The sequence below is a fragment of the Brachycentrus maculatus genome, unplaced genomic scaffold, assembly GCF_059751285.1.
Source record: "Brachycentrus maculatus isolate JH-2025_06_01 unplaced genomic scaffold, ASM5975128v1 h1tg000324l, whole genome shotgun sequence".
NCBI classification, from domain to species: Eukaryota; Metazoa; Arthropoda; class Insecta; order Trichoptera; family Brachycentridae; genus Brachycentrus; species Brachycentrus maculatus.
Window position 1 is genome coordinate 187270 of NW_028281073.1, and position 13543 is coordinate 200812.

A 13543-nucleotide genomic window follows, 5' to 3' on the forward strand; every position below is an offset into this window, starting at 1 on the left:
GTAAGATGTCAAATAGTCAATGATTACGTATTTGTAAAACAATGCACTTGGTCACTTTTTCCTGTATGACTACGATATATATATAAATATGTATTTATATATATATATATATATATATATATATATATATATATATATATATATATATATATATATATATATATATATATATATATATAAGTATATATATATATATATATATATATATATATATATATATATATATATATATATATATATATATATACATATATATATATATATATATATATATATATATATATATATATATATACATATATATATATATACGTCGTAACCGACATCACCAGTCTGATAATGTCGGTTACTACGAAACCCGGTCACTGGTCAAATAAATAAATGTGGAAAAAACTAACATTGTTGTTATTTTATTATATGAGATTTCCTTTGTAAATAACAATGTTGTGTTAGTGTTATTTTTGAGTTATGGTGCCGATAAAATTAACACGAAATCAATTAAATGCAGTGCCCTATGCGCCATTGTATGCTATACGGGTAGATAGTTGGATTTAACCAGTTGGCCAGTGGACTAAAATATTTAATTAATATCACCTTGGACTGGTACCTGAAGCGCGAGACTGATCTTGCCTTCATGTAATTAACGATCAATGTAACACTGCGTCGATTCGCGACCATTTGGTTCGACGGGATGTAGAATATCTCCAATTATAGGAGTTATTTTTCACATCATTTTTGACATCTCATCAAAGGTGAAGAAGAATATGGAAGTCTCATCTCACCAATAGATGTCTGTAGTGAAGTTCTAGTGAGACAAGAACAACGTTTCGAAATTGGTTCATATATCGGTAGTGTAATGGTAAACGGGTATATCTGTCAAATTTTCCATTTTCTAGTTTGTTCCGCAAAATATCTAAAATAGTGTATTCCATAATCTGGCAAAAGGATATAGCTGTAGTTTGCAATACTTATTTATTTTTATTAAGATATGTACATATGCCATCCGAACAAAATACTAAATTTCACAAGTTTGTTTTTGCTCTCCTGTAAAATTTGGTCTGAGACAGATATACCCCTTTGCCTTTACACTACAGATATAAAAGATAGAATAAAGTAAATTGAAATAAAAAAAATATAAAAATATTTGTGATTCTGGACCTACATCCGGATCTGTCGACTGAACGTCCGTTCCGCCGTCCTCCGTGTGGTCATTTAGCGCGAAAAATTGACAGCTAATGCAATCACCGACGACAGATTGTCTCCGGAGCTCTCCGGCCACTAAAAGGGTTTGCGGACACATTTTCGAGCAATTTGATCGAGTGCCAACTTGGTAATTCAACTAGCGACATACACGCCTTCATCATAGAGAAATAATTGCTTTGGAAACTGCGCAGTTTCGTGAGATTATTGTCGCAATTTATATTATTATTAATAGCTGTACCCGGCCACGCGTTTTATATAAGCCGTATATAATTTTTAAATCAAGTTTTCAGGCGTCTCGAACAAACAAACTAACAATTACTTTTTATTTATATAGATAAGTAACTAACTAACCATCACGCCGCTCCCCGCAGGGGTAGGCAGAGAGAATAGAACGCCCCACCAATCAATATTTGTAAACAATTTTCGCCTCTTCTATATTCATACATGTCCTCATTCATACCGATTATTTCGACTTTCAATTTTCAAGTATTTTACATACTTGAAGAAGGCAAGTGTTCTTCTTTTTATATGTATCTATTATATTCTTCTTCAAACCCTTATCCGCACCCAAATGGTGCATAGGGCACTGCATCATATAAACGCAGTGTTATCTCGATCCTTAACACACGAAGGAAACGTCAGCCTTTCAGGTAAAAATTAGTCAAGGGTAAAATTGGATAAATATTAGAGTGAAAAAATCACTTGTATTTATTTGAACCCCCCCCCTCCTGGGAATAAAACCCGGGACCTCCGGAACGGTAGCCGAGCATGCTGAAAATTACACTACGGAGGCGAACTTTAAAAAAATATATATCGTGGGTATACTGGCAAAAAATGTAAACTCTAAAATCCCTGTTTAAATAATCACTGCTATTTAAAACTTTTAGCCTGAAAAAAATACCTGCTATTAAACTTAAAGTTGAATTCACTTGTGAAACTACACAAATGTGACATTTCCACACCACGTGTATTTTTCCAGTTTAAAGAACGTTGAAAACTTTATTACAATGTATCATTAAGTCAAAATTGCATATTTTCGAGTTAACGTTTTTTGCCAGTACACCCACGATATATTATACAATATATATATATATATATATATATATATATATATATATATATATATATATATATATATATATATATATATATATATATATTTTTTTTTTTATTTTATTCATTTAATATATTAACATTTTTATGTATAACATAATACATTTGAATCATTTATACATATGGAGAACTTTTATATTTCGATTCGCTGTGCCTCTCCATAAAAGAGACTGTGCTCTTGTGCTTGGAGAGGGACTTACACTCGTGGTTTAATGTTATATAATAAAAGATATAGTAGTCTTTTTTTGTATATTTTTTCAAGATTTAAATGTATTGAGTTTTAATTTTTTTCTTACGTATTTTGATATCTTCAATTTTTTTATTTCTTTAGGGAGTTTTTTGAAATGTTTGATTGCCAAATATTTGAAGTTTTGCTGAAATTGCTTGGTGTTGCATTTTGGAGTAGAAAAATCGTTTGAGAAATATAAAAATAAAAAAGCACTTCGCCCGAACAGGGACTTGAACCCTGGACCCTTGGATTAAAAGTCCAATGCTCTACCGACTGAGCTATCCGGGCACATGGTGGGAGTGCGAATATTGATCATCCGTTCCGTTGGCCGCCATATTTAAAACGTAAATTCGTTATCTTGTTTACTCAGAGTCGTGTGGTTTTATTTGCCTTTTACAAGTGTGTATCACTTGTGTCATCTATGTATTATATCTAGATACAGAATAATAACACTGTGTTAATAAATTTAACAACTTTGATAAACTTATCCTTCCTCCTGCCCCTCTTCCGGGTATTTATATTTAACGACATATCGCTCACTCCTTTCAACAACGTCATATTTCAAAAATCGTCAGTTGTGCACGTTTTCGGAATGCCCAGAAAATGTACTATATCACAGCAAAAGCGGCATATTTTAAACTTAATATTTACCCGCTACATGACAGGAAGTGTTGTTTTTCCATTTTGAAGAAAAGGTATTGTTTAGTTATTTTTTTAAAATATACTAAATATTTTTCAAATGGAGAAAAAATATTCAGGTTTTATCTAAAAAGATCTGTTGCACAGTAAAAAGTCCAATAAGTGACTTGATATTTATTTTTAATACATTCTATTATATTTTTAAACTTTAAAAACGATCTCCTGAAAAACCAAGTTTTTTAATATATGATGTTCTTGAAAGGAGTGAGCGATATGCCAAAATGTAAAAACTAACTCCTATGTATATGTAGAAACCTAAATTTGTGAACAAGGATTTGCACTCACCCAAAAAATGTTGCAAACTCAAAATCGTTTACGTTAGAGAAGCCTGTTGATGAAAACATTTGTAGTTCGTTATGCGAGGCATCGCTGTCTTCTGCATTTTTTTTTTCAAATAAACCAGCGGTCGGAGAACTTTTAACATTACCCCAAAATGTTTTTGCGCTATTACCAGCGGTGGGTAGCAGGGGGCTCGGAAGGGCTCGCGCGAGCCCCTTGTTATATTAGATTTGGGTCGGCGAGCCCCGTGATAAATTAAGAGTAATCAATATTCTCTGATCAAATCAGTAGGTACATGAATGCAATTTCAATGGTTGGTTTAAACGTATAATGACACATAAAACTTTTTTGCCTTTTGAAATTTCTCGAGAAATATATTTACAACTAATATTAAATATTTGAGTCGCTGAATTTAAGAATATTCTACCATAAAAAATAAGTCATCTTTATTTTTTTTTTAATGTACATATTTTGGATAATTAAAACGAAATAATACACCTCCCTTCTCTTACCCCTTCCGGCCATTTTGAAAAGAAGACCATCAATGTATATTTTCGATAAATATTATTTATTGAATTAATTTACAAGGAAAATATTTAAAAAGTTATAGAAAATAGTAAGTATGTAATAGAAAAACAAAAAAAATATAAAATTGGATCAAACAAAATTCAGGTTTTCATGTTTCCTTTTCAGCTTTTCTCCAAATGATGTTGCTTTATGTTTGATATAATTACCCTTACTGGTCTAATGTCGAATCTCATTCGACATCTGTTTTTTGCTCTTAGGTCCCATGTCGGATGTTATTGGACATTATTTTCATCATTAGTATTATTTATTTAATTTCCAAGCTTACATTTTTGTCACTCGTATCTATTACAACAGTATGTGGAGCAGAGGACAAAAGTTATTACCTAGATTTTTTTTTAATTTTGTGGGATCGGAAAGGGTTATGTACTTCAAAAATGTGACTTTTAAATATAAGAGCAATTTGAATACAGTCTTCGACGTTTAATCGATTTCTGTTCTTCGATTTTATGTTCATTAGAGTGGGAAAAGCCTTGTCCACAAAAGCAGGTTGTCGCAAATGGCAGCAACTTATTTACCTTGTTGGGTAATATGTCCAAAATAAAACACGGTTTTTTGGATTAAATTCTTCATTTATTTATGTATATACGAAATGCGTCACGTATATAAATAAATAAATGTTTACACGTATATAAATAAAAGAATTCAATCCAAAAACCGTGTTTTATTTTGGATATATTACCCAACAATTCAATATGGAATTCTACCAACTGTCTGCAGTTACAATAAATAACGTATTTACCGCCACCTATTGTGCAATTTTGGAAGCCTTCGCAACTTTTGACAACCAAAAAGACGACATATTTGCTTTGCTAAAAATAAAAAAAATCCTAATTACTTAAAAAAAACGTTTTTACCCCATTTAGGGTAATTTACCCGGTTCCCCGACCGCCGAAATAAACCTTTAAAACGTATTGAAGAGATTCTCACCCCTATATTTTCCTCTTATCATTTTTCTAGTAAATTACTATCGCAATACGTGTTCCAATATTTACGCCGTGTGGCGTCTACCCATAACACCCCCTCCCCCTACACACACACACATGTACGGACACACACTTGTGGGGTGTGTGCGAGTAAATGACCATCCCTCGGGCTGTCGGGTCGGGGTATAAATAGGCTGGTCCAATCGGAGCCTGTATCAGTTCTTCGTGACCAGCTTCCCAAGCAAGAACCGATCTAAGAAGAATATCACTTCATCGAAACGTGAGTAGGTGCCTGCATATTTAAAAAAAATCTCCATTTCTCATATTGTAAGTAGGTACCTACATATTATATTACAAAAAGGAAATACCGCCATTTCTCGACACGTAAGTAGGTACCTTTTTTTAAAAAAACACCTACCCTTTAAAAAAATACCAAAAAATAGGAAACAGCTCCTATCCCCTTTTCACCCTTCAACGTCCCAAGGACCCAACTCTAAAATTTGGACTAAGCTTCACATACGGTGTTTGAAAATGATGCGGAACGCATTGAAACACGTGTCACAGAAGATTTTAAGAAAAAGTGGTATTTCATTCATTTAAACCCTTATCCGCACCCCAATGGTGCATAGGGCACTGCATCATATAAACGCAGTTTTATCTTGATCGTTAAGACATAAAGGAAGGGTGTTCAGTCCTTCGCTTCAGATACCAGTCCAAGGTAATATTAAATCAATTTTTGAGTGAAAAAAAACACTGGTAAAATAGTGGTATTTACTAAGTAAAACTTATATTAAAAAGTTTATGTCATGTCATCCCCTTATTTCTCTTTTCAGATTTCGACAAGGACAATAAGTCCTGGTTCCGACCCTAATGTATGGAAGTGAAACATGGAGTTGGCAAAAGAAGGATGAAAGTAGACTGAATGCAGTCGAAATGCGATCTCTCAGAAGAATGTGCGACAAAACGATGTATGATAGATGTGCGAATAGTGAATTAAGGAAGGAATGCAAAGCTGAGATAAGCATTATCGATAAAATTAAAAAAGGTGTGTTGAGATGGTTTGGACATGTAGAACGAATGAGTGAGGAAAGAACGGTAAAAAAAAATATGAGGCGAATGATAACATTCGATAACATGGGAAAAGAAACAGAGGAATACCGAGAAAAACATGGCACGATCAGTTATGCCAAATACAAAGTGGTCAGGTTAGGAGTCGTAACAATCGGCGGGTATGTATGAGGAGATGCTTGAACGTGGAAGAGGCGAAGAATGTTTGCAAGACAGAGTGGTGTGGCGCTCTATTCTCTCTGTCTACCCCTGCGGGGAAGCGGCGTGATGGTTAGTTAGTTAGTTAGTTAGATAAGGACAATACTGCTTCTCTTGTGATTTTTTTCACCATAGAAAATGTCTAATTGTCTTGTGATCTTTTCACCATAGAAAATGTTCGGAATCAGCAAGTCGTTGGTCCATGGTGCAGTGTGCGCGCTGCTGGTGGCGTTCGTGGTTCTCAGTATGGTGTCCGGGGGAGACGCCACCTACAGGAAGCCCCCCTTCAACGGCTCCATCTTCGGCAAGAGGGGAAACCCAATAGGTATAACAAATCGTTCATTTAAAAAAAATCAAGGTATAGATAGACATGCTACAAGTCTGGAAAAAAATAGAAGAGGCCTACATCCAACAGTGGAGAAACGGCTGAGAAAGAAGAAGAATTCTTCTTCTTACCCTTATCCGCACCCAATGATGCATAGGGCACTGCATCGTATTCACACAGAGTTATCTTGATCATTACTTACATGAAGGCAAGGCAGGGACCAGATCCAGGGTAATATTACTTCTAAGCACTTCTATCTGTCGCTTTGAGCATCTTATGCCCTGTAAAAGTCTTCTAGAACGCCCACTTTGAGAAATACTGATCTAGACCTTTCAAACAGTCTTCGCCTCTTCCACATTCATGCATCACCTCATACATACCCGTCGATCATTCATTGGTTATTTATTGGGTCTACACCCAAGTATTTAACGTACTGATTTACTGTATCAGTCTTCAGCAGTCGTTTAGACTGTTTTGGGAATTGGCACTTACATACTCGTACATAGATGTCTTGTTTTTACCTACATATATGTCTTGTTTTTTGCAGATTACGAAAACGCCGGCAAGGCGCTGTCAGCCATGTGTGAAATCGCTAACGAAGCTTGCCAGTCGTGGTTCCCTGTGCAAGAAAACAAGTAGACGAAACGACGAACTTTTTACCTTACACGACCGCCATTTTGATTTTCTTTCAACGTTGACAGCTGTTTGAAATTTGAATAAAGCGCTCCAAATTATCTATGGTTTTTGGACCTTGTAAAAAGGTTTTGTTGCCAGTGTATAAAATGAGTCTAGTAATAATTCTAAGTAGGTACTTTCGTACCTAAATAGATTTTTTAACGTGCTGAACTTTTCAACAGTTATAATTGAGTCATCTAAATTAACTTTTATGTCATTGATTTATATTTTAAATTCCTATTTTTATATTTTGATACTAGACATTATAAATACTCGATTATTTTTTTAAATATCATTCAAGTCCATTCGAATCATTAGTTGTTTGCAACGATTTTCAAAAGGCAGATTCAAAATGGCGAAATTGAACCTTGGCGCGTTTAGGAATAACGAAACTCACTGACATGGCTGGCATGACAATATAATCGGTGTTATTGTAGTATAATATAAAGCATAAAGCCTTCATTGCAATATCCCATTGATTTCTATGTTATTAAATGCAAAATATAATCCAAAGTGGCTGGTAAATATATATATAAAAATATTAAAACTTTCTTCAATTTAAAAAATATCTTCCTCATTTTCCAAGTAACGTATAATCAGAAATTTAAATCAACACTATATAAAATTGTGTGTAGATTTTTTCGTAGATATTTGATATTTATAGACAAATTGTAAAAAAGGCTATTGTCTGAATATTGAAATAAATTGATATATATCGCAAAATTATGTGACTTTTTGTATTGGAGCCCCATTTTTCCTACATCATTTTCCCAACACAACTTTTTTCCAAAGTTTCTACCATAGACTTCCTCTGCTTCTTTTCCCGCTAACATTCACCTCATAAATTTGTTTTACCTTTTTTTTTGTTAGACCGAGAAAAACATGGCACGATCAGGTATGCCAAATACTTGAAAGTGGTCAGGTTAGGAGTCGTAACAATCGGCGGGTATGTATGAGGAGATGCATGAACGTGGAAGAGGCGAAGAATGTTTGCAAGGACAGAGTGGTGTGGCGCTCTATTCTCTCTGCCTACCCATGCGGGGAAGCGGCGTGATGGTTAGTTAGTTAGTTAGTTTTTTCTACCATAGACTTATTCTTCGGGTCCTATCTTCGCCTAAATGGTGCAAAGGGCACTGCAATTGAACGAAGCATTGTTTGTTTTGTTTTTTTTAGGGATCAACTTTTTTCATTTATAATGCAATTGCGGAAAATCTGTGTTGAAAAGTCGAATGGTGAGCATATTGTCCTCTCAGGGTCTTTGAAAACTATGCTTCTCTGCACTGTATGTTCCTACTAGAATCATTCAAAACACACACACACACCCACACACATAGACACACACCCTCTTACACACACACCCACACACATAGACACGCACAATGCTATATGGTTATACTTATACTTTACTTTTTTTAAATTCTGTTCGCCTCCGTAGTGTAATGGTCAGCACGCTCGGTGTTAGATTTAAGCAATGAAAACATTGTATACCGCCATCTGTGGGCGTCGGATGTAAGCAAGCAGAGGTGCGCAAGAGAGCGGCGCAGAGCGAATAAGAGGATATACGACAGTGGTCGGTCGATTAGAAAAACACGTATATTGTTATTAAATAAACTCAATTAAAAGTTAATCTTTGTTCTCTTTGCATCCTTCCCTATTCCCGTCAACACTCGGCTACCGTTATGGAGGTCCCGGGTTCGATTCCCAAAGGGGGTAAAATAAATATAAGTGATTTTTTCAATGTACTATTTATTCAATATTACCTTGGACTGGTACCTGAAGCGGAGGGCTGATCACCTTTCCTTCATGTGTAAACGATCAAAATAACACTGCGTTTGTATTACGCAGTGCCCTATGCACCATTGGGGTGCGGATAAGGGTTTTATTTATTATTTTTTAAATTACTTTTAAGTGAAAACCCGTAATTGGAATTTTATTTTATTTAATTGCATTATATTTTGTTATCTTTTGTTAATATTCTGTTGGTTTTCCAGATAAATAAATAAATAATATTACGAACTATACACCATCCACTATCATTTTATCAATTATCGAGACATATAAACTAAATATGCTTTAAATCCTTCATTTTTTAAAATATATAATGGTGTTGCATATAAAATTTATTGCTCAAAAGCAATAAATTTTATTTGGCAAAATCCAATGTCAAGTTATTTAATAATATTACTGAATTATAAAATATGATGGACTTATTATTAAACTATAAATTAATTCCATTCAATTTAAAAAAAATAATTCATTCAAACCCTTATCCGCACCCCAATGGTGCATAGGGCACTGCGTCATATAAATGAAGTGTTATCTCGATCGTTTACACACGAAGGAAAGGTGATCAGCCCTCCGCTTCCGGTACCAGTCCAGGGTAATATTGAATAAATATAAGAGTGAAAAAATCACTTATATTTATTTGACCCCCCCTGGGAATCGATCCCGGGACCTCCAGAATGGTAGCCGAGCGCGCTTACCATTACACTACGGAGGCGGACCATTACACTACGGATTAATAATAATAAACCCTTATCCGCACCCCAATGGTGCATAGGGCACTGCATTATATAAAGGCAGTGTTATCTCGATCGTTAACACACAAAGGAAAGGTGATCAGCCCTCCGCTTCAGGTACCAGTCCAGGGTGATATTGAATAAATATTAAAGTGAAAAAATCACTTATATTTATTTGACCCCCTGGGAATCGAACCCGGGACCTCCAGTACGGTAGCCGAGCGTGCTGACCATTACGCTACGGAAGCGGACAAAATAATAATAATAATAATAATAATAGGCAAGGAGAATTTTCTAAGGCAACTAATAAATACAAAAATTTAAAAAAATTAAAACTGAATGAAGCAGTATTGAATTGATGCAATGTTAACTTGATAGTTAATTTCGTGAAGGCAAGGTGGTCAAGACAAGGTGAGGCAACTTTTGAAATAATAATAAACCTTTTTTTTCAAATATTTATTTTTATAAAAATACATAAAAAATGTAATAAAATACGATAAAAATGCAAACTCTGATTTATAAAAATACAAATTGCGTTTCAAAAATATTGAAACTTTGGATTTGTCAACATTCGTCAACGAATCAACAAATCCCGGTTGATTCGTACAAAGGTTGAATTTTTAACTGAACAACCAAAATGTGCTTAAATTTGGGTTAAAATTTCAACAATATTTCAACTCAAATAATATCTGTTGATTTTTTTATTTTTGTTCTACAAAAAATATTACATCTTACAAATCGTGGGTATACTGGCAAAAAAACGTTAACTCTAAAATCCCTGTTTAAATAATCCCTGTCATTTAATGCTTTTAGCCTGAATAAATTTAACTTAGCTATTAAACTTAAAGGTGAATTTACTTTTAAAACCAGATATCGCTCACTCCTTTCAAGAACGTCATAAATCAAAAATCGTCAATTTCCAGTTGTGCATGTTTTCAGAATGCCCAGAAAATGTACTATATCCCAGCAAAAGCGGCATATTTTTAACTTAATATTTACCCGCTACAGGGCAGAAAGTGTTGTTTTCGCAATTTGAAGAAAACGTATTGTTTAATTATTTTTTTAACTATACTAAATATTTTTCAAATGGAGAAAAAACCTTCAGGTTTTACCTAAAAAGATCTGCTGCACAGTAAAAAGTTCAATAAGTGGCTTGATATTCATTTTTAATACATTGTATTATATTGCTAAACTTTAAAAACGTTCTCCTGAAAAATCAAGTTTTTTGATTTATGACGTTCTTGAAAGGAGTGGGCGATATATATGACACTTCAAACTACTTAGTGTATTTTGCCAGTTTAAAGAACATTGAAAACTTTATAATACTGTAACATTTTGAGTGTGTCCAAATAGTTGTTCACAAAATCTGGATTATCTCCAATTACAGGAGTTATTTCCATATTATTTTTTGACATCTCATCAAAGATGAAGAAGAATATGAAAGTCTGGGCATATACGGGGCTGACAACCGTCATAGGCTGGGTTAAGTGATCACTTTACATACGTGTAACATTCACAAATTCTACCCATTATTGACAACCACACTACTTAAATTCTTGGAAGTTCTATATATATGAACCAATTTAGAAACCTTGTTCTTGAATCACTAGAACTTCACTAGAGACATCTATTGGTGAGATGTAAACACGTGTGTAAAGTGATCACTTAAACCAGCCTATGACGGTCGTCAGCCCCGTAAATGCCCAGACTTCCATATTCTTCATCTTTTATAATACTGCATCATTAAGTCAAAATTGCATATTTTTGAGTTAACGTTTTTTGACAATACACCCACGAAATAGTAATAATTTTTTTTTGTTTTTAAAGGAATAACCCGCAAAGCGTCTATTTTAGATGCTTGTCTGCAGGTAGGATAGCAAGGATAGGGAAGGTAAATGTGAAAAACACATCACAAACACCCAGACCAATTGAAAATAAATCTGTCTAGAATTCATTTTGCAATTGGCGGGTATTGAACCTGCGACGCCAGTTTTGTAGTCGAGCGTCTACCCGACTACGCCACGGCGCCTTTTAAGTGGTATTACACAAAGTGAACTATGAATGATAAGGAGAGTGTAATATTACCATACCACAAAGTTAACAATGTTTTTTAATTATTTTTTAAAAATTAGTTTTATTTATATATACGACTAGTTTTGAAAACTTGCAGATGTTTTCATCTTCCGGTAAAAATTAAAACTTATTTAACTAGTTGAAAACATCTTTAACCTTTTAACCGCATTATCTTTGTTTCTAAGAGACGCCCGTGCGCGGCGGTATTTCGCCATTTTTTAAATGATTACTTTTATCATGTATTTAGTTAAGAAACGATTTATTTTCCTAAACAAAAACGTTCAATGGGATTCATTGTGCCTTTTTGGTACTCCATCATATACTTGTGTCACATTATTCTTGAAATATATCGTAATATAAACAAATAAGATCGTAACATAAATAAATCAAAGCACGCATCGTGTGTCACTCTTACCCACTGGCGATGCGTAGCGTCTAGAGTGAGACAGATATAGGGCATAATTATGGCGCGGACTGATTACCGACCGCAAGAAAAATCAGGGATCTGTTCTTTTATTTATCCTTGTGATGTTACAAATTATTAGTCAGATATTTCAACAGATGTCATAAGGCCAAGGATTGACGTATTATTTTATCCAAAGTTTACACACCATGAAAAAATCCCTCTGAGTTGAACTGAGGTTGGAAACTTGGAGCAATGTAAAAACACAAACGCTTATGTCAGCCGCGTATGGGGCATGTTTTCGAAACTAGTCATATATAAATAAAACTCATTAAAGTGGTATTTTTAAAAAAATAATCAACATGTCATTCAACAAAGTTAATGCCGAATCAAAAAATCATATAATGCTTTTTAATATACAATAAAAAGTGTTATAATTATAAGGTTCTAAAATATTTTATCATAAAATATCTTTCAAAAGTATCCGTTGCCATAAAGGTTTGAAAACTGCTAGTATGTTGAATCCAATATTCATCGTTAGGAATAATAACCTATTTATAATAATAAAATAAAACCCTTATCCGCACCCCAATGGTGCATAGGGCACTGCGACATATAACGCAGTGTTATCTTGATCGTTTACACATGAAGGAAAGGTGATCAGCCCTCCGCTTCTGGAACCAGTTCAGGGTAATATTGAATAAATATTAGTGAAAAATCACAAATATTTATTTGAACCCCCCTGGGAATCGAACCCGGGACCTCCAGAATGGTAGCCGAGCGTGCTGACCATTACACTACGGAGGCAGACAAACCTATTTAGTTTATTTATTTTTATAAGGGGATCTTTTAAGTACCATAGAACGGGGCTACTTGGACTTTGATGTGTTACTTGAGCCCAGTACAAAACAATGATATAAATCTGTATTTGGTCTACAATAATGAATGTATCGTGACAATAAGTGTCACCTGTCAGGGAAACAATGAATCATGTCGATTCGTGAACAATAATCCTGAAATTATCCGGAGCATTGGTCTGTATGTTCCCGATAGTTACCTAAGACAGCGTCGACATAGATTGTTTCCCATTCCTATACACAGGACCAACCTGCCGATGGTTATGCCTGTAGGAAGAGCTACCGCTATGTTGAACAATATCTCATTGGATATTGATCTGTTCCATGTGTCTGAAGGAGTTTTCCGAAGCGGGATTCTTCGACACCTTTAGCAATAGTTCTTGGATATATT

The 13543-nt window shown here is 34.3% G+C and overlaps 2 protein-coding genes and 1 non-coding gene across 6 annotated transcripts in view; 1 reads left to right on the plus strand and 2 right to left on the minus strand.

Moving 5' to 3' along the window:
* The window catches only part of LOC148304337 (uncharacterized), a 101343-nt gene that overhangs the window by 13299 nt on the left and 74501 nt on the right, over positions 1 to 13543 (minus strand). The gene's annotated exons all lie outside the window — the stretch shown is intronic.
* TRNAK-UUU (transfer RNA lysine (anticodon UUU)) lies at positions 2761 to 2833 on the minus strand. Its single transcript has one exon. It is a non-coding gene; the product is annotated as a tRNA-Lys (tRNA).
* SIFa (neuropeptide SIFamide) lies at positions 4916 to 8023 on the plus strand. 2 transcript variants are annotated; one of them, XM_088268451.1, is made up of 3 exons: positions 4916 to 5318; positions 6472 to 6625; positions 7173 to 8023. In XM_088268451.1, the coding sequence occupies exons 2-3, from the start codon at positions 6475 to 6477 to the stop codon at positions 7262 to 7264; spliced, it is 243 nt and encodes an 80-aa protein (XP_088124577.1). In that variant the 5' UTR covers positions 4916 to 5318; positions 6472 to 6474; the 3' UTR covers positions 7265 to 8023. The 2 variants fall into 2 exon arrangements, with proteins under 2 accessions (XP_088124577.1, XP_088124576.1); XM_088268450.1 differs by having other exon boundaries at positions 5121 to 5314.

Excerpts from the sequence above, each read along its gene's own strand:
- SIFa (XM_088268451.1), top strand. The coding sequence starts at position 6,475 with ATGTTCGGAATCAGCAAGTCGTTGGTCCATGGTGCAGTGTGCGCGCTG. Across the intron at positions 6,626-7,172 it reads CAAGAGGGGAAACCCAATAG|ATTACGAAAACGCCGGCAAG; the intron begins GTATAACAAATC and ends TGTTTTTTGCAG.